General features: G+C 48.7%; 1 protein-coding gene and 1 non-coding gene across 2 annotated transcripts in view; one reads left to right on the top strand and one right to left on the bottom strand.

Moving 5' to 3' along the window:
• Positions 1-12,734, bottom strand: part of LOC143172124 (small conductance calcium-activated potassium channel protein 2-like) — a 39,461-nt gene extending 26,727 nt beyond the window's left edge. Inside the window, 3 exon segments of the mRNA XM_076361380.1 lie at positions 10,985-11,080; positions 11,703-12,596; positions 12,598-12,734. Of these exon segments, the coding sequence (XP_076217495.1) occupies positions 10,985-11,080; positions 11,703-12,596; positions 12,598-12,720 (1,113 nt within the window). The 5' untranslated portion in view covers positions 12,721-12,734.
• Positions 12,735-14,363: 1,629 nt separating this feature from the next.
• Positions 14,364-14,436, top strand: TRNAK-CUU (transfer RNA lysine (anticodon CUU)). Its single transcript has one exon. It is a non-coding gene; the product is annotated as a tRNA-Lys (tRNA).
• The last annotated feature ends 7,547 nt before the right edge of the window (positions 14,437-21,983 follow it).

Genomic DNA, 21,983 nt, shown 5'->3' with positions numbered 1-21,983 from the left:
AATTAAAAATCTATCAGATATCTAACAGCTAAGGGTGGTACAATGGCCTTTCCTTCCAGTAGTGTACCTGAAAACAAAACTTCCCTTTCATTTTCAAGATGAATGACAGAGCCGCTTGGAGCTGCAGCTTACTCCAGGCTCTGACATGAGTACTGCAGCCTACAGTGTCTCTCAGACAAAAACATAGAGTATTACTGTTTTACAAACAGATATGCTTGTATTCTGTACTGTCAGGCAGTGTTGAAAACTACATGAACCTTGATTAAGTCACATGATTGCACAACTCCTTCCATGTAGTCTCATACATGAAGGAGTTCTTTAAAATGATCAATTAAAAAAAATATCAGAAATAAAACTGAAGTTCTTTAAAAGATTGATTTTTCTGATCCATAACAAATCTCTCTGTCCTGGTTTCGTCTGGGATAGAGTTAATTTCCTTCCTAGTAGCTGGTACAGGGCTGTGTTTTGGATTTAGTAGGAGAATAATGTTGATAACACAGGGATGTTTTAGTTGTTGCTAAGTCATGGTTACACTAGTCAAGGACTTTTCAGCTTCCCATGCTCTACCGACTGAGAAGGCTGGAGGTGCACAAGAAGCTGGGAGGGGGCACAGCCAGGACAGCTGACCCAAACTGGCCAAAGGGATATTCCATACCACGTGACGTCATGCTCAGTACATAAACTGGGGGAAAGCTGGCCGGGGGGGCCGCTGCTCGGGGACTGGCTGGGCATCAGTCGGCGGGTGGTGAGCAATTGCATTGCGCATCACTTGCTTTGTATATTATTATTATTATTATTATTATTTTATTTTATTTCAATTATTAAACTGTTCTTATCTCAACCCATGAGTTTTCTCACTTCTACTCTTCCAATTCTCTCCCCCATCCCACCGGGGAGGGGGGAGTGAGTGAGCGGCTGTGTGGTGCTCAGTTGCCGACTGAGGTTAAACCACGACAGTCCTTTTTGGCGCCCAACGTGGGGCTCAAAGGGTTTGAGATAACAACGGATTAACCAGAGTGCATTAAGGAATTTATATCTGTTAACAGTTGCGGATCACAATGTTGGTTCATCTGTTCTCGATATTGGTTTGTCTAATCTGCGTCATGCTCTTTTTTTTTCCTGTACATGTTAAAGATTGGTGTTGGTTTTTGCAGTTTGCTGTGGTCTGCAGTGACTAGTGATGTTTTGCCTGGGAGGTCTGATATTAAAACACTGACCTTGAGCTTAATCTGGTATTTGAGCTTTGTACTGAAGCCATTACTGTACTTCGGGTACCACTTCGTGGAGACAATTAGCAATTATAGTTCCTCCTCTGAGAGGTTTTTATGGAGGAAATACAGGATGGCACCATCGCTACCTTCTTCTATGATGTTTCCTCCTTCATTACACTAACTTGTAAGTATCTTGAACATCCTTGGGTAGTTAAGATACTTCTATTGGTATCTCTTGGGAATATTGTTTTGCTTTTGTCTAAGGTTAATAAGCAATTTAAGAACATCATCCAGAGATCTGCCCCAAGGCTGCAAAGTTATGAGTGGCAGGGTGTGTGGGACAAGATGGGCAAGTACCTAGGCCAATGGGCACCCCCAGGGTTTTGGAACTTCACCCCTGAGCAAGTGCAGAATCCTGAAAAGTTAGTAGAATATTTGGACAAAGTATGCCGTCACCCTGGCAACTCCAGAGAGATGCAGATCATTGCAACGTGCTGGGGCCTGGCCCATGCCTACCGAGCCCTGTTCAACACTATTCAGTACCCTCAAGGGGAAGAGAAGGTCTCTAGATCTGACGATAAAATGACAGTCACTGCGGCCAATCCAAGCCCGGCGACAGACACTGCGGCCTCTCCAACCTCAGCAACAGGCACTGCGGCCACTCCGACCCCGGCGACAGGCCCTGTGGCTGAACCAAAGAACCAGCCTGTGCCGGTATCAGTCGCCCCTCTACACAAGAAGAAATCTTGGAAGCGGAAGTCGGCTCGTTTAGTAAGGGAAGAAGAACCTTCCTCTAAAAGGGAGCCAGTGGAAGAAGTGGACGAGGCAGACTACCCCAGAGAAGGGCCATCACGAGAACAGGAGGAGGAGAGCCAGCTGCTGCTCGGGGAGGAAGAATAGATTCATAGAATCATAGAATCATAGAATCATTGAGGTTGGAAAAGATCTCTAAGATCATCGAGTCCAACCAGCAACCCAACACCACCACCCACTAAACCATGTCCCTAAGCGCCTCATCTACGTGTCTTTTAAATACCTCCAGGGATGGGGACTCAACCACTTCCCTGGGCAGCCTGTTGCAATGTTTAACCACTCTTTCAGTAAAGAAATTTTTCCTTACATCCAATCTAAACCTCCCCTGGCGCAACTTGGGGCCATTTCCTCTCGTCCTATCGCTAGTTACTTGGGAGAAGAGACTGACACCCACCTCGCTACAGCCTCCTTTCAGGTAGTTGTAGAGCGCGATGAGGTCTCCCCTCAGCCTCCTTTTCTCCAGGCTAAACAACCCCAGTTCCCTCAGCCGCTCCTCATAAGACTTGTTCTCCAGACCCCTCACCAGCCTCGTTGCCCTTCTCTGGACACGCTCCAGCACCTCAATGTCCTTCTTGTCGTGAGGGGCCCAAAACTGAACACACTATTCGAGGTGTGGCCTCACCAGTGCCGAGTACAGGGGCACGATCACTTCCCTACTCCTGCTGGCCACACTATTTCTGATACAGGCCAGGATGCCATTGGCCTTCTTGGCCGCCTGGGCACACTGCCGGCTCATGTTCAGCCGGCTGTCGACCAGCACCCCCAGGTCCTTTTCCGCCAGGCAGCTTTCCAGCCACTCTTCCCCAAGCCCTGTAGCGCTGCATGGGGTTGTTGTGGCCGAAGTGCAGGACCCGGCACTTGGCCTTGTTGAACCTCATACAATTGGTCTGGGCCCATCGATCCAGCCTGTCCAGGTCCCTCTGCAGAGCCTTCCTACCCTCGAGCAGATCAACGCTCCCGCCCAACTTGGTGTCGTCTGCAAACTTCCTGAGGGTGCACTCAATCCCCTCGTCCAGATCATCGATAAAGATATTAAACAAGACCGGCCCCAAAACTGAGCCCTGGGGAACACCGCTCGTGACCGGTCGCCAACTGGATTGAACTCCATTCACCACAACTCTCTGGGCCCGGCCATCCAGCCAGCTTTTGACCCAGCGCAGAGTACACCTGTCTAAGCCGTGAGCCGCCAGCTTCTCTAGGAGAATGCTGTGGGAGACGGTGTCAAAGGCCTTGCTGAAGTCCAGGTAGACCACATCCACAGCCTTTCCCTCATCCACTAGGCGGGTCACCTGGTCATAGAAGGAGATCAGGTTGGTCAAGCAGGACCTGCCTCTCATGAATCCGTGCTGGCTGGGCCTGATCCCCTGGTTGTCCCGCTCATGCCTTGTGAGCGCCCTCAAGATGAACCGCTCCATAATCTTCCCCGGCACCGAGGTCAGGCTGACAGGCCTGTAGTTCCCCGGATCCTCCTTCCGGCCCTTCTTGTAGATGGGCGTCACATTGGCAAGCCTCCAGTCGTCCGGGACCTCCCCCGTCAACCAGGACTGCTGATAAACGATGGAGAGTGGCTTGGCGAGCACCTCCGCCAGCTCCCTCAGCACTCTCGGGTGGATCCCATCCGGCCCCATAGACTTGTGAGCGTCCAGGTGGCGTAGCAGGTCATTGACTGCTTCCTCTTGGATTATGGGGGGTTCATCCTGCTAGCCGTCTCTGTCTTCCAGCTCGGGGGGCCGAGTACCCTGAGGATAACTGGAAGAACTCATAAATGAGGCGGTAACCACCTGATCCCTATCCCTGAGTGAGCTGCGAGATATACGAAAAGATTTCAGCGGTCATCCAGGCGAGCACATTGTCACCTGGCTGCTCCGATGCTGGGATAATGGGGCCAGTAGCCTGGAATTAGAGGGTAGGGAAGCCAAGCAGCTGGGATCCCTTTCTAGGGAAGGGGGCATTGACAAAGCGATTGGAAAAGGGACAGGAGTCCTCAGCCTCTGGAGGCGACTCTTGTCAAGCGTGAAGGAAAGGTATCCCTTCAAGAAAGATGTCATATGTCGCCCAGGCAAGTGGACCACGATCGAGAGAGGTATACAGTTTCTGAGAGAATTAGCTGTGCTGGAGGTGATTTATGGTGACCTGGACAACGAGCAGTTATTCAAAGATGCAGATGAAGTCCAGAGCATGCGACCCATGTGGCGGAATTTTATAAGGAGCGTACCATCGTCATACGCCAACTCATTGGCAGTGATGACCTGGAAAGACGGAGAGGAACAAACAGTGGATGAATTGGCTGGTCAACTCGGGCAATACGAAGAAAGTCTCTCTTCCTCCCCCGTCTCGGCTGCGGAGAAACTGTCCCAGGAGTTCCAGCAACTCAGAGAGGATAGGTCCTACTCCTCACCTGTACGGACCAGTATCTCGGCTATTAGGAGTCAGCGTTCTTTTGCTCGAGAGAGAGAATATAAAGGGTACACACCACGGGGCACCCTATGGTTTTACCTGCGTGACCACGGAGAGGACATGAGGAAGTGGGATGGGAAACCTACCTCAGCCCTAGGGGCACGGGTACGTGAACTGCAAGGGAAAACAATCACAGAAAGAGGTTCTCCCAGGAAAATTGCTGCTCCAGTTTCCAGCGGGCAGTTCCCCAGACAGGGTAGAAGGTTTGATCTTACTCCTGATCTTAATGAAGAAACTTCTGACTCGTATTTACAAGAAGTGAGAAACGAATACTGTGACAAGGACTAGAGGGGCCCTGCCTCCAGCCAGGGGGAGGAAAGGGACAACCGGGTTTACTGGACTGTGTGGATTCGGTGGCCTGGCACATCAGACCCACAGGAGTATAAGGCTCTAGTGGACACTGGTGCACAGTGTACCCTAATGCCATCAAGCTATATAGGGGCAGAACCCATCTGTATTTCTGGGGTGACGGGGGGATCCCAAAAGCTAACTGTATTGGAAGCCGAAGTAAGTCTAATGGGAAATGGGTGGCAGAAGCACACCATTGTGACTGGCCCAGAGGCTCCGTGCATCCTTGGCATAGACTACCTCAGGAGAGGGTGTTTCAAGGACCCAAAAGGGTACCGGTGGCCCTTTGGTATAGCTGCCTTGGAGACGGAGGAAACTAAACAGCTGTCCACCTTGCCTGGTCTCTCGGAGGACCCCTCTGTTGTGGGGTTGCTGAAGGTCGAAGACCAACAGGTGCCAATCGCTACCACCACGGTGCACCGGCGGCAATATCGCACCAACCGAGACTCCCTGATTCCCATTCATGAGCTGATTCGTCGACTGGAGAGCCAAGGAGTGATCAGCAAGACTCGCTCACCCTTTAACAGTCCCATATGGCCAGTGCGGAGGTCTAATGGAGAGTGGAGACTGACAGTAGACTATCGTGGCCTAAATGAAGTCACGCCGCTGCTGAGTGCTGCCGTGCCAGACATGCTAGAACTTCAGTACGAACTGGAGTCAAAGGCAGCCAAGTGGTATGCCACAACTGATATCGCTAATGCGTTCTTCTCAAGCCCTTTGGCAGCAGAGTGCAGGCCACAGTTTGCTTTCACTTGGAGGGGCGTCCAGTACACCTGGAACCGACTGCCCCAGGGGTGGAAACACAGCCCCACCATTTGCCATGGACTGATCCAGACTACACTGGAACAGGGTGAGGCTCCAGGACACCTGCAATACATTGATGACATCATCGTGTGGGGCAACACAGCAGGAGAAGTTTTTGAAAAAGGGAAGGAAATAGTCCAAATCCTGCTGAAGGCCGGTTTTGCCATAAAGCAAAGTGAGGTCAAGGGACCTGCACAGGAGATCCAGTCTTTAGGAATAAAATGGCAAGATGGACGTTGTCAGATCCCAATGGATGTGATCAACAAAATAACAGCCATGTCTCCACCAACTAGCAAAAAGGAAACACAAGCTTTCTTAGGCGTCGTGGGTTTTTGGAGAATGCATATTCCAAATTACAGTCTGATTGTAAACCCTCTCTATCAAGTGACCCGAAAGAAGAACGATTTCAAATGGGGCCCTGAGCAACGACAAGCCTTTGAACAAATTAAAGAGGAGATAGTTCATGCAGTAGCCCTGGGGCCAGTCCGGGCAGGACAAGATGTAAAAAATGTGCTCTATACCGCAGCCGGGGAGTATGGCCCTACCTGGAGCCTCTGGCAGAAAGCACCAGGGGAGACTCGAGGTCGACCCCTAGGGTTTTGGAGTCGGGGAGACAGAGGATCCGAGGCCCGCTATACTCCAACTGAAAAAGAGATATTGGCAGCCTATGAAGGGGTTCGAGCTGCTTCGGAAGTGATCGGCACTGAAGCACAGCTCCTCCTGGCACCACGACTGACGGTGCTGGGCTGGATGTTCAGAGGGAGGGTCCCCTGTACACATCATGCAACTGATGCTACGTGGAGTAAGTGGGTCGCACTGATCACACAACGAGCTCGAATAGGAAACCCCAGTCGCCCAGGAATCCTGGAAGTGATCATGGATTGGCCAGAGGGCAACAATTTTGGAATATCGCCAGAGGAGGAGGTGACGCGTGCTGAAGAGGCCCCACTGTATAATAAACTACCAGAAAATGAGAAGCCATATGCTCTGTTCACTGATGGGTCCTGTCGTATTGTGGGAAAGCATCGGAGGTGGAAAGCTGCTGTATGGAGTCCTATGCGACAAGTGGCAGAAACTGCTGAAGGAGAAGGTGAATCGAGCCAATTTGCAGAAGTAAAGGCCATCCAGCTGGCTTTAGACATTGCTGACCGAGAAAAGTGGCCAGTGCTCTATCTCTGTACTGACTCATGGATGGTGGCAAATGCCCTGTGGGGGTGGTTGCAGCAATGGAAGCAGAGCAACTGGCAGCGCAGAGGCAAACCCATCTGGGCTGCCGCATTGTGGCAAGATATTGCTGCCCGGGTGGAGAACCTGGTTGTAAAAGTCCGTCACGTAGATGCTCACATACCCAAGAGTCGGGCCACTGAAGAACATCAAAACAACCAGCAGGTGGATCAGGCTGCTAAGATTGAAGTGGCTCAGGTGGATCTGGACTGGCAACATAAGGGTGAATTGTTTATAGCTCGGTGGGCCCATGACACCTCAGGGTGCCATCAAGGAAGAGATGCAACATACAGATGGGCTCGTGATCGAGGGGTGGACTTGACCACGGACACTATTGCGCGGGTTATCCATGAATGTGAAACATGCGCTGCGATCAAGCAAGCCAAGCGGTTAAAGCCTCTCTGGTATGGAGGGCGATGGCTGAAATATAAATATGGGGAGGCCTGGCAGATCGATTATATCACACTCCCACAAACCCGCCAAGGCAAGCGCCACGTGCTTACAATGGTGGCGGCAACCACCGGATGGCTGGAAACATATCCCGTGCCCCATGCCACTGCCCGGAACACTATCCTGGGCCTTGAAAAGCAAGTCCTATGGCGACATGGCACCCCAGAAAGAATTGAGTCAGACAACGGGACTCATTTCCGAAACAACCTCATGGACACCTGGGCCAAAGAGTATGGCATCGAGTGGGTGTATCACATCCCCTATCATGCACCAGCCTCCGGGAAAATTGAACGATACAATGGACTGTTAAAGACTACGCTGAGAGCAATGGGTGGCGGGACGTTCAAACATTGGGATACGCATTTCGCAAAGGCCACCTGGTTAGTCAACACGAGGGGATCTGCCAATCGAGCAGGCCCTGCCCAGTCAAAAGTTTTATGTACTGTAGATGGGAATAAAGTCCCTGTAGTGCACATGAAAGAAAATATGCTGGGGAAGACAGTCTGGGTTATTCCTGCCTTGGGCAAAGGCAGACCCATCCGTGGGACTGCTTTTGCTCGAGGACCTGGGTGCACTTGGTGGATAATGCGGAAGGATGGGGAAGTCCGAGGTGTACCTCAAGGGGATTTGATATTGGGTAGGTATAGCCAATGATTTGAGCTGTATGATGTTAATTGCTACGTAATATTATATGCCATATCAACAGTATTACAAAAAGAATCACCCAGATTAATGAAGAATGAACTTTGATGAAACCGAACAAAGCACAGTGATGATGGTACCAAAACTGACTTCAGCATGAAAGAATCCAACACCGCATACCATCTCCATCTTTCCTGGCCTGAAAGATTATTATGACAGATGGAGCCCAAAGTCATGGACTAAATGAACTCAACGGACATTTTAGAGCGATGGCCCACAGGCTAAGGGAATGATATCTGTGTGTATATATATATCAAAAGACAGGAAAAGGCATGGTGATTAATGGGAATGTATTGGAAAGTGGGGGACCCGGGCATCACGTAGATGGTATAGAATAAGGGGTGGATACTGTCCTGGTTTCGTCTGGGATAGAGTTAATTTCCTTCCTAGTAGCTGGTACAGGGCTGTGTTTTGGATTTAGTAGGAGAATAATGTTGATAACACACCGATGTTTTAGTTGTTGCTAAGTCATGCTTACACTAGCCAAGGACTTTTCAGCTTCCCATGCTCTACCGACTGAGAAGGCTGCAGGTGCACAAGAAGCTGGGAGTGGGCACAGCCAGGACAGCTGACCCAAACTGGCCAAAGGGATATTCCATACCATGGGACGTCATGCTCAGTACATAAACTGGGGAAAGCTGGCCGGGGTGACTGCTGCTCGGGGACTGTCTGGGCATCGGTCGGCGGGTGGTGAGCAATTGCATTGTACATCACTTGCTTTGTATATTCTTTTATTGTTGTTGTTATTATTATTTTATTTCAATTATTAAACTGTTCTTATCTCAACCCACAAGTTTTCTCACTTTTACTCTTCCGATTCTATCCCCCATCCCACCGGGGCAGGGGAGAGTGAGCGAATGGCTGTGTGGTGCTCAGTTGCCGGCTGAGGTTAAACCACGACACTCTGAAAGAATGAAAATGTGTATCTAATTAGCTTAAAAAAAATATGCAAATGTTGGAGTAACTACCTACTGTAAGCATATGCATACAGAAACCTATGACTATTTGGTTGTCTTGTGTATTGTTTTCTATTTAAGGTTTCTTGAAAATACATAGAATAATTCAAATACTTACAGAGCTTGGTTTTTTCAGCTTTGTTCTTAGTGCCTCAAGCACCACTGATAGCAAGGTACACTGGAGAACAAGGCTCCCACATCGCAGCAGCTGCATTTATTTATTTTTACACAAATAAAGAAACCTCTTCGTCAGTATTCCAATAGTTTATAGTGATACTCTGTCACCAGATGCTTATTGAGTACAATAATGGTAAACAGCTGCCCATCTTTGATATTAATGCAAAGAAACTGGGTTCTGAGCCAGAAATAGTGTTTTTCATATGTAAGGACTGCAGGACAGGATCCCATTTGGCAAAGAGTCTTCAGTAACGCAATACTTCTCTAGCAGTAGTCTAAGTAGGAGACTATGGTGCCCTTTCATATTAGAACTACAGCATATGTCCTCGTTTCGGCAGGGATAGAGTTAATTTCCTTCCTAGTAGCTGGTACAGTGCTGTGTTTTGGATTTAGGGTGAGAACAATGTTGATAACACACCGATGTTTTAGTTGTTGCTAGGTAGTGCTTACACTAGTCAAGGACTTTTCAGCTTCCCATGCTCTACCGACTGAGAAGGCTGGAGGTGCACAAGAAGCTGGGAGGGGGCACAGCCAGGACAGCTGACCCAAACTGGCCAAAGGGATATTCCATACCATGTGACGTCATGCTCAGCATATAAAGCTGGGGGAAGAAGAAGGAAGGGGGGGAACGTTCGGAGTGATGGTGTTTGTCTTCCCAAGTAACCATTACGCGTGATGGAGCCCTGCTTTCCTGGAGATGGCTGAACACCTGCCTGCCGATGGGAAGTAGTGAATGAATTCCTTGTTTTGCTTTGCTTGCGTGCGCAGCTTTTGCTTTACCCATTAAACTGTCTTTATCTCAACCCACGAGTTTTCTCACTTCTACTCTTCCGATTCTCTCCCCCATCCCACCGGGGGGGGGAGTGAGCGAGCGGCTGTGTGGTGCTTAGTTGCCGGCTGAGGTTAAACCACAACAGCATAGAAGAAGGGTACTATACAATTCTTAATTTCTCTTTTTTGTTAATTGGTACTGCTGAAGAAGACATCTTTGCCCTTGAAAACTGTCATTTCTGCCTGTAGCCCAAGGTATCTCTAATTAGACATAGCAAAAACACCAATGTATCTACAAATAAGGTATTTTTCACTTCAAAACTTTGAAAACTCTCTCTTATATGTTTCAATTTAACTGAAATGTCAAATTGTAATTTCTTGATCAAAAAAAAAAAAGACAACTGAAATTAGAACTAAGTACCTGGGACAGGACATGTGACAGTATTTTTAGACTTACTCTATAGCTTTGATCATTAAATTCCCCCTACCTTTAGCCCTACCTTTCTTGACAGCTTTCCTCTGTCACATTTCCTAGTGGCTGTAATTTCTATGGCATTAAATAAAACAAATCCAACATAAGGTTTCCCCCTCTTTTTAAATATTCTTCTAGTGTATGCTAGTATCTGAAACAGCACAGTGAAGATTACATACCTAGAAGTTACTGATGCCTCTTTCCTAATAATTAGCCCTGCTATCCAGAGAAAATGCACAGCATGACATTTAGTCACTGGGAAATAAAAGACTGTTGCCCTACATCTGCTACAGAAGACAGCAGGTATGTCATAGAGAAAGTGTGCTATAACCTCAGAACTAAGTGATCCTACTAGCATAATCGCAGGTAACAGTCCCTAACAGGCAATGCTTCCTAGCATGAATGTGTCCATGTAGCCTATCTTATTTCTCTCCAGGGATGAAATACATTCACTGAACTTCAGGAAGCACTAAGTGATTATTTTTGTTTTCTGAATCAGCGGGAAGTGCAAAGTGCTTACCACAATAAAGCCTTTAGAAAAACTGACTCTGCAACCACAGATATGTAAACACTCAGCAATTCGTAAAGTGAAACATTACCTGAATTTCCCTTGCATGGTATACAATAATGAGCCCAAGCAGGATAATCGTGGAGAGGCTAATAAGGCATTTTAGAGCGAGGGAATACAGAGACTCCTGCAACAGAAAGACACCACTGTCCGTCAGAGACCCACCCACACGCACGGGACCGTTTCCGCCCCGCCGGGCTCCCCAGCCCCACTGCGAGCAGCGGAGCCCGGACTGGGAGGGGAGGGAGGGTCGCCTCGCCTTACGGTGTCGGGGGGTGCCTCACGGCGGGGCCGGGGGAGGGGGACACCTCGCCTCACGGTTGCGGAACCGCGGGGGGAGCATCTCGTCTCAGGGCGGAGGACCAGTGGGCCCCACACGGCGGTGCCGGGGGGTCAGGGCACCTCTCCTCAGGGCGAGGGACGCCTCACGGCAGGGCCGGGCGAGGGCCGAACAGTCCCGCCGCGCTGGGCTCTAAGAGAAACGAAGTGACGTCGGGGCCGGGCGGCAGCCGCCTTTCCGCGAGGACGGCGGCGCGGGGCGGCTAGACCGCACGGATTTGAACGGCTGACAGAAGAGTGCAGCTGGCTGCGGAGCCGCCTTCCCGCGAGCCGGCCTCGCCCGCGGGCCGGGGCGGACACGGAGCCCGCGGCAGGGGCACGGGACGGGAGGGGACGGGGGGGGTCGTGGGTCGGGCTGCGCCGACGGCGCCGAGAGCGAGAGGAAGGCGGTCCGACGGCGTGGCAAGTACCTTCGTGTAGGCGCCCCAGGACAGCTCTGTCTCGATCACCATGACTACGATGCCGAACATGCCGAAGATGAGCGCGTAGTCGCTGAGGCGCTTGCGCTTCTCGAAGAGCGCCCGGCGGTGCCCCAGCTTGTAGCCGATGTTCTGGTTCTTCTTCTTGCTGGACTTGCCCCCGCCGTTGTTCGTGCCGCCGGAGCCGTAGAGCGCCAGGTTGTTGGAGTTGTTGTGCTCGGGCTTGGAGACCACGATCTCCGGGGCAGCGGCTATGGGGCTGGCGAGCGGCGGCTGGAGCGGCTGAGACTCGGAGTCAAGCTCGTGCAGGTTCCTGCGGGATGAGCTCAGGTTGCTGAGCGGCCGCATGATGCCGCCGTTGTACCTGCAGCTGCTCATGGCTATTTCGGCGAAGGGATTGCTCTCCCGACGCTGCTGGTAGTGGTGGTGGCGAGTGCTGCCGCTGCTGACACTGCTGCTGGGACTGGCTGCCTGCTGCTGCTGCAGGCTATGGCACTGGTGGTACTGGGGGTACTGGTGGGGCTGCCTGGACGAGCCGGCATGGCTGGAGGGGGTGAGCTCGCTGACGTTCAACTGGCTGCCCTGCCGGGAGGAGGCGGAGATGGAGAGCGGCGAGGAGTGAGTCCTGAAGGCGCCCGAGAGGGGCGAAGAAGTGCGGAGCAGCGAGGGCAGGTTAGCCCCCGCTGCCGCAGCGGCCCCATAGTAGGTACAGTTGTTGCACTGGAGGCATGGGCGCTGCTGCTGCTGCTGTGGCTGCTGGAGAAGACTCTGCTTGTCCTGGCCGTGCTGCTGCTGCTCGGAGCGGAAGCCCGGCTGGAACTGCAATGGTGTTTCCATGTCAGAGGCGTTAAAGCCGCAGGAGGACCAAGTGGTGGTGGTGCATGCACCCTGCGCAATGCGTTATGGTCGGCAGGGGAGAGTCCTGCTGCCGCCACGAAGGGCCCATCCCGGTTTCCGTAGAATCCAGCCGCTGCGTCCGATTGGTCGGGCGGACCAAAACAAGGAGCATCTCGTCGGGGGAGACCGGCTGCGGCGTGAGGCGGCGGAGAGATCCCCCATCCGCCCTGCCCCCTCCCGCGCGGGGATCCCGTCTCCCACCACTCCCGCAGGTAAGGGTTACCCTCGCTCTCCGCCCCGCCGCCGGGATGCCCCATGCCACAGAAACCCGGGGGGTCCCGAGGTGGGCGGGGAGAGCGCTCGCTGAGCTCGCTTCCGGGATCCCCCTCTGCGAGGAAAGGGCCGCCGCGGCGGGGCTTCCCGGCCCCGACGCCGCCGCACACATCTGCGCCGTCTCCAGAACATGGGCACTGCGCTGCGCTCCGGAGCTGTCCAGCGACGCCCCGCCGCTTTCCCGGAGCAGCGCCCTCGCTCCGAGGCCCTCGCCGCGGCCCCGGGGAGGAGGCGGCTCTCGGGGCCTGGCGCGGCCGACGCCCAGCACGGAGAGGAGCTGGGCCGGGCTGCGGCCTCAGGCCGTGCTCACAGGCCATCAGAGAGGTCACAGGAGATCTCTCCTCTCCTGAAACTCGGGAGAGCCCAGGGCCCGGGACAGGGCCCAGGGCCCACTGCCTTCCAGGGCCCGCAGGGCCCGGGGTGGCAGTGAGAGCTAACCGCTCAGGGGCCATCCTTTGGCATTTGGTTACATATAGTAATTTCCGATATTTTTCAGACCTATAATAAAGGGGAGGATTTCTTTTGGCCACTCTTTTTCTGAACTAAAAAAGGAAGAAACTAGTCACTGGAAGTTTCATAGGGTTTTAGGTCATCAGCTGAGGATGCAATACAAGGTGATTTATAGGTTAGGGACTTATTCTAATGGGTTACCAGAAGCTTTAACAGTGAAACAGGATCATTTTCATTAAGTAATTGAGTTTTTGTCTGGATCCATTTTCCTGAAAATCTGTTCCACAGCAATCTTTTAAGTTTGTCACCTGCTACCATTTTGCCTCTTCACCTTCCTTTCTCTCCCAAACTCTCACTGAATTATGGCAACTCCCTTAGACAGAGTGTCCTGGTTTCGGCAGGGATAGAGTTAATTTCCTTCCTAATAGCCGAGATACTGGTCCGTACAGGTGAGGAGTAGGACCTATCCTCTCTGAGTTGCTGGATCTCCCGGGACAGTTTCTCCACAGCCGAGACGGGGGAGGAAGAGAGACTTTCCTCATATTGCCGGAGTTGACTAGCCAATTCATCCACTGTTTGTTCCTCTCCATCTTTCCAGGTCATCACTGCCGATGAGTTGGCGTATGACGATGGTGAGCTCCTTATAAACTTCCGCCACATGGGTCGTGTGCACTTGACTTCATCTGGATCTTTGGATAGCTGTTCATTGTCCAGGTCACCATAAATCACCTCCAGCACAGCTAATTCTCTCAGAAACTGGATACCCTTCTCCATGGTGGTCCACTTGCCTGGGCGACATATGACATCTTCCTTGAAGGGATACCTTTCCTTCACGCTTGACAAGAGTCGCCTCCAAAGGCTGAGGACTCGTGTCCCTTTTCCAATCGCTTTGTCAATGCCCCCTTCCCTAGAAAGGGATCCCAGCTGCTTGGCTTCCCTACCCTCTAATTCCAGGCTACTGGCTCCATTATCCCAGCATCGGAGCAGCCAGGTGACAATATGCTCACCTGGACGGCTATGGACAATATGCTCGCCCGGCTAGCTCAGTCAGTAGAGCATGGGACTCTTAATCCCAGGGTCGTGGGTTCGTGCCCCACGTTGGGCACCAAAAAGGACTGTAGTGGTTTAACCTCAGTCGGCAACTGAGCACCACGCAGCCGCTCGCTCACTCCCCCCTCCCCTGGTGGGATGGGGGAGAGAATTGGAAGAGCACAAGTGAGAAAAACTCGTGGGTTGAGATAAAAACAGCTCAACAATTGAAATAAAATGATGATAATAATAATATGATAATAATGATAATACACAAAGCAAGTGATGCACAATGCAATTGCTCACCACCCGCCGACCGATGCCCAGACAGTCCCTGAGCAGTGGCCCCCCCGGCCAGCTTTCCCCAGTTTATGTACTGAGCATGACGTCACATGGTATGGAATGTCCCTTTGGCCACTTTGGCTGTGCCCCCCTCCCAGCTTCTTGTGCACCTGCAGCCTTCTCAGTCGGTAGAGCATGGGAAGCTGAAAAGTCCTTGGCTAGTGTAAGCACTACCTAGCAACAACTAAAACATCGGTGCGTTATCAACTTTGTTCTCATCCTAAATCCAAAACACAGCCCTGTACCAGCTACAAGGAAGGAATTTAACTCTATCCCTGCCGAAACCAGGACACAGAGCAATGTCTGAACCAGATAAAGTCTCTTTTCTGCATTTATTTAAGGAAAGATTCTTTACGGAAAGAGCCGTGAAAAAAGTAAGTGATTTACTTTATAGCTATATAATACCCTGCCGGGCTACTCCCAGGCCCATCACAGGGGCCATCAGTTGATCAAAGGCCCATCTGCACAAGTCCAGAGGAGCACAGGGGCACAAAATACCAGACGGGAACCCAAATCAAGGACTCCCGAGGAATGAACACCTTCTCCGGGCCCCTCCCAGGGCTGTCCCAGCAGAGCCATCAGACCCATTGTTGTCCTGGTTTCGGCTGGGGTAGAGTTAATTTTCTTCCTAGTAGCTGGTACAGGGCTGTGTTTTAGATTCAGGATGAGAACAATGTTGATAACACACCGATGTTTTAGTTGTTGCTAAGTCATGCTTACACTAGCCAAGGACTTTTCAGCTTCCCGTGCTCTACCGACTGAGAAGGCTGGAGGTGCACAAGAAGCTGGGAGGGGGCACAGCCAGGACAGCTGACCCAAACTGGCCAAAGGGCTATTCCATACCACGTGACGTCATGCTCAGTACATAAACTGGGGGAAAGCTGGCCGGGGGGGCCGCTGCTCGGGGACTGGCTGGGCATCGGTCGGCGGGTGGTGAGCAATTGCATTGTGCATCACTTTGTATATTATTATTATTATTATTATTTTATTCTATTTCAATTATTAAACTGTTCTTATCTCAACCCACGAGTTTTCTCACTTCTACTCTTCCGATTCTCTCCCCCATCCCACCGGGGTGGGGAGGAGTGAGCGAGCGGCTGCGTGGTGCTCAGTTGCCGACTGAGGTTAAACCACGACACCATCCCACTGGGGGTGGGGGTGGAGTGAGCAAACGAACGGCTGTGTGGCGTTTAGCTGCCTGCCGGGTTAAACCACAACAGCACCCAAGACCAAAAAGGGAAGCTTTTCATTTTAAGAATGAACACGCTGTTTAACAGAGCTTCAGTTCTTCCAATGTTTGTTTGAAAAAACATGGTGTCATAATTGTTTCTCAGTGGTCCTATTTTGCCTGTGTTTTCAAACACATCTGAATCGCATGGGTCTTATAAAATGAAAATCTTAGGGAACCTATGTTCTTTTCACTGCGTAGATAAAAGTCCTGCACGAATGTACTGTCAGGATATATGTTTTGTGAAGTAATTAAAGATTTAGATATGCTTAGCTTTCATCCTTCCTTCTCTGTTCAATGCCATGTCTTTAATATTTGCTTAAAGATACTTTTAAGTGTCCTCTTTAACAGAAGATAAAGTTCTCAGGATCTAGTTTACCCTGAAAGATTCTTAAGAAATTTGTAAATCTGCATGTTTTATTTAGAAGCCAACAATTTCATCTACTCTGATCATGCAAGATTATTGATCTTTTAAAAATCTTGGTAAACTAAAATATGTGACTGTTGTGTTCTGTATGGGGAAATGATTGCATTTGTTTCATATATATATCAGTCACCAATCCCAATTTTAATATATCTACTGCTGATAGCCTATTTATTTGTAGAACTCGGCAAGGACACTGCTGTTACTGTCTTTTGGATATTTCATCTACTTGCTTGATAGTTTCATTATGCCAATAAACAAATTAATATTCTCATGTTTACCACAAGAAGTCAGACTAATCATACAGCATGTTCTAAAACTAATCAGAGGTTTTATTTAAGTTCCATTGTACAATTGGGAAATCTTATCACAGTTTCAAGGTCTAAAATAGGAATTGGTAACAGTTTGCTTCTTCACAGTGAGAGAGGTAAACCTTCCTCTCTATGACAGTGATAAATGAACCGGAATAGAAAGATGCAATTTAATTTAACATCTCTCCTTTTTAAATATTTTTAAAGTTTACTTTTAAAAATGAGTGTATTAAATTTCAGAAATAAAATAAATTATTGATGTGAATTGAATTGTTATATTCCTCCATATCACAAAGAAATTAGCATGGACAGCTCAGAACTGCTAAGACATTAAGACAAACATCTGTTTTGGTTTGGGTTGTGGTTTTTCTCTACCTTTTCATTAGACACTGGGTGGAACTACTCTTACTGATTGCCATAGGTCCTGCTGCTGCTTTGCCAAAGAGGCTGTTTTTACATATATACATATGTGTGTGTGTGTATGTGTTTGTATAAAGTGAGAGAGAGAGAGAGAATTACTGCAGATCTCATTTGACAATGATTATTATTGGAATTATTATTATTGGAAAACAGATTTTTTTTTTCTGAACCCACTAATTGCAAGCACAAGATAAATACTTAAGCAAACCTATACCAATAGCAGGACAGGAAGTTCAACAGACAGGAAAAATTAGATTTCTGAGAGGAAAAGAAACACTATAAAATATCTGAAGTGACAGCTAATGGCTAGTCATTTTAAAAGCTCACATAACAACATCCAATGAAGATACAATACCTACAGGCTACAATAAAAGGTATTAGAAAGCTGTTTTGGCTCTTATCCTATTACCCCTATTCATGCCAGGCTCCTGTTAAAGTCGCTGAGAATTCTGTGCTCATAAAGATGTCCAAAGATATAGAAAGATAGTTAGAAAAAGGAAACAAAAGAAATGGGAAAAAAAGCAAGGAAATTCCATTCTATAACAGTATTTTGGACTGAAAGCATATTCTGCACAAGATCTAGGAGTTTTTAGAAAGCACTAAAGGAAACAGTCTTGTCCAAGCAAGTATATATATATGCTGAGTATATACACAGAAAGATGCCATTCAGTGAAAGCAGAGTCACAGTAAGAAAAATACATTTCCAAAATAGATTAAAAGAAAAATATTGTCTGTGAGCAAAAAAAGCAACAATGAAACGTTAAAAAGGGGGTAGTATTTAGCGTATTAAAAAAAGGTGCAATTTGATTTTTGGTAAGAGCAAAGATGGTTAAGACCTTGCAGCAGTAACTTGGCTGGGTGTCCAAATATGAATTTCCAAATGATGGTGTATGAAATCCTTTCCACAGTGTTGTACCTGCCAAAATCCTCACTTCCTTCAGGAAGTCCAGGATTTCACTTGGCTTGTTTCCTTCTGTGCTCATCTCTGGGCATTCGGCTAGAAATAAAAAAGGGAATCATTTCAGATTTTCTTCCTGCTTTCCCACTTGAGAATGGACTCTCATGTTCTGGGTGGCACCCATGGCAAGTTGCTCATCAATAGTCAGTCTAAAATCTCCTAAACTGATGTCGTCCAGAGATCAAGGGTGAGGCCAGACTTTCCCTTGTGGGAAAGAGAGGATGAAAACCTTCAGTTACTCTTCCATTGCTCCTGAGTGAATAGAACAAAGCAAGGTGAAGTTATGGAAGTTTACAAACAAAAAACTTTCTGTAACAGAAATGCTATGGTGTCTGTCATAGTATAGTAGAAGAAAGCAAGTGAAAAGCTCAGATAAAACTGTTGTGTATCCAAAATGGGATAATTCATTATCTGTGTTGAAGAATAGCCTCTATACTTCATTTAATAAGAATAAAAGAAATTGTGAGCTTTTCTTTCTAATTAAAGACATGTTCATGGTACAGTGGATAAATGACTCAAACATCAAGGAAGGTGATCTTGAAAATACGGAGGGAGTTAGATGAGAGAAAAAGTAAGTGGCATAGTGGCATTCAGTCAGATATCTTCTGGTGGCTCATCCAAATCTCACCGAAATAGGTGGTTTCTGTAGGTTTTTATATTTACCTTTTTAGAGGGTGAAATATTTTTAACCTAGGAAAAATGACTTTATAGATTATAGAAGCCAGCCCTCCGCCGTAGATGGCCCCAGTTTCATAAAATGTAGGTAGTAGCTGCCTCTTGAAATCGGTTAAACTTCTTGTCATCACTATTCCTATTGAGGGGCTTCTCTAGAAAATTATTCCTATAGTATTGAAGAAAGCAACTGGCCCCCTCCCTGCACCTATTTTCTAACTGGGAAAGCTATTTTTATTAAATACAAAAGCAACCAATGTGTCTAGATATGAAGTAGCTTGAATCCTCCATTTCTGTAATTAATCCAAACTAAAATCTTCAACTGAAACTTTCACAGACTCAAAAGTTCAATTTGTATGCAAGTTGATCACCTCTGTTATTCAAATATAGAACTGACATTTAGTGGTAATTTGGTTTAGAAAAGCTAGATGTTTGTTTAACCTGTCATTACACTTTGCATAGACATATGAGTTATTTGAAGTGTCAAATATACACAGTACCTATCCAAAAAGTCTTTGATTATTTTTTTCTTTTTTTCTGTTTTGTTTCCTTTTATGTGTAATGTGGCTGACACAGGACATCAGGGACTTGCCGGGCTACTTGCATAAACTGCTGATAAGGTTTGAAATAACATTTTGCAATTGGTAGCTCTAACAACTAGCATCTTCTCTGGATAAAACACAGAAGGGAACCCTCTAACATGCTAAATGGTGGGTTACACATTTCTTTTGGCCAAAGAAACCTCGATGTATATACATGATGTGTGCCATAGCTCTTTCAGTTTAGGATTAAAATTAATGTCTTCCAGCTGTTTCATCAGGAATTGAACTGGAGGGTTGTACTAGGTCTGGCTGGGATGGAGTTAACTTTCTTCATAGCAGCCCGTATGGTGCTGTGTTTTGCATTTGCGGCTAAAGCAGTGTTGGTAACACACCACTGTTTTGGCTATTGCTGAACAGTGCTTGCACACTGTCAAGGCTTTCACTCTCTCCCCCCCCCCCAGCAAGTAGGCTGGGGGTGGGCAAGAGGTTGGTAGGGGGCATAGCCAAGACAGCGGACCCCAACTGACCAATATGATGTTGCACTCAGCAATAAAAGCTCAGGGGAAAGAGGAGGATGGGGAGACATTCGTGATTATGGCATTTGTCTTCCCAAGCAACCGTTAAGCGTGATGAGGGCCTGCTCTCCAGGAAGTGGCTGGACATCTGCCTGCCGATGGGAAGTAGTGAATGAATTCCTCTTTTTTATTTGCTTGCGTGAACAGCTTTTGCTTTCCTTATTTAACTGTCATTATCTCAATCCACGAGTCGTCTTGCCTTCTTTCTATTTTCTCCCCATCCCGCAGGAGAGGGGAGTGAGCAAGAGGCAGGGTGGGTGTTTGGCTGCTGGCCAGGGTCAACCCACCACGGGGGTTCAGTGCTGAAAGTACGGACTACTATAGCTTCGGGTAAGAAGCTAAGGATTTTGTAGGAGGGGACCGGTGTGAATGTTCACTGTCTGCTTTATACCAGTTGTGGATCTGGACCACAGCACATTTCATTAAGATATTTCCTAGTTGTACAGTTTGGAAATAACATGACTTTAGAGTGGCTGCTTTAGCAGATCATTAATAATTGGTGAAAAGGCTGCCTCTGTACAATTCGCTGTAACGAAGAGCCAAGTGTCAGTTGCGAACCAAACCTGCTCTATTATAAAGGAAAAGGGCTGTTTCCCTCTCTCCCTGCTTGCTTTCTCTCCTCACCCCCCACATCACCCCTTCCCCTTCCCATATGATTTCCCTGTAAGACTGGGATCTGACTCTGAGGGATCTTCATCGTGCAGTGGCAGGGCTGGGCAGCATGAATTGGGAGCCTGACATGCAGCTGACTCTGCTGGGACCTCCTCTCCCACTTTATTGTTATTCTAGCAGGCCCTAATCAAACTCTCTCTCTCTGCCATTGCTTACATCAGAGATGAAAAATGAACCAGCCTGGGGTTCATATATCATATGGGGATTCTGTTGTCCCTCCTTCTGCAGGTGGCAGGTGTGAGAACTGCTGTCAACTTCAGCGCCTCTGTGAAGTTGAGTTGAGACTCTGGCTGAGTCTCAGTATTGCAAAACTTGAGCTTGATATCTGCTCCTAGGCACAAAAACAGTACGAACCCAGAAGCTGTGGTAGGAAGGCAATTTTGTTGCCACTTGCTCCTTAAATTATTAAAAGGATACCCTCTTTCTGTTGTGTATATATTTCTGAGATAAAACAGCTCTGGAGTAGGCTGTGAGGGATGATGTGGATGAGAGAAAGGGATATCTTATGTGTCTTGTCCTTGCTGTGAACGAGCTGGTGCTCTCTATCAGATGTGCTGTGAGGCACAGAGCATATTTGTGACTGCTACTTGCACAGAAAGTATGTGGCATAGCAGGGCCCTGAAGCTCAACTTCCTGATCACCCTAATTCTTGAACTTCTTTTTAAGAAGATGCCCTCCCTCCAGCCTGCCCTGCTCCCTCACTGGAGGCAGTAGGACAAGCCCTGGTTGGCGAGGCCCATGCCCTGCTGGCCTGGGGATTCTCCCTCTGTGACCCCCAGGGAGCTGTTGGCCCTCGCAGTGCCCTAAAATTACTGATCAGCCTCATCCAGACTTCATTTTGCTGTAGCACACTGTATTGGGTTTATGTGACAAGGTTGGGGGGGGGTGTGTGATGCAGGGGTGGCCTCTGTGAGAAGGCGGCCAGGGGCTGCCCCGTGCCAGACACAGACGGTTCCAGCTGGCTTGGCAACGGACCAACCGCTGGCCAAAGCTGAGCCAATCAGCAAAGCTGGTGGTGCCTCTGTGAAAACATATTTAAGAAAGGGCAAAACGCTGCATGGCAATGTGAGGAGTGATGGGAAAAAAAATGTGAGAAACAACCCTGCGAACACCAAGGTCAGAGAAGAAGGAGAGGGAGGAGGTGCTCCAGGCACTGGAGCAGAGATTCCCCTGCAGCCCGTGGAAGAGACCATGGTGGAACATGTATTCCCTGCAGCCTGTGGAGGACCCCACATCAGAGCAGGTGGATATTCCCTGAAGGAAACTGCAGCCTGTGGACAGGCCATGCTGGAGCAGGCTCTCGTGACAGGAACTGCGGCCCGTGGAGGACCCATGCTGGAGCAGGCTTATACTGAAGGACTGTAGCCCGTGGAGAGGACCCACACTGGAGCAGGGGAAAAGTGTGAGGAGGAAGGCATGGCAGAGAGGAACTGTTACAGATTGTATTAGTAAGCTGTTCAGCTATTAGCAAGTTTTCTG

This window comes from Aptenodytes patagonicus, chromosome W (assembly GCF_965638725.1).
Source record: "Aptenodytes patagonicus chromosome W, bAptPat1.pri.cur, whole genome shotgun sequence".
Taxonomy (NCBI): Eukaryota; Metazoa; Chordata; class Aves; order Sphenisciformes; family Spheniscidae; genus Aptenodytes; species Aptenodytes patagonicus.
The sequence above is the reverse complement of the archived record's forward strand: the minus strand, read 5'-3'. Positions and strand labels throughout refer to the sequence as shown.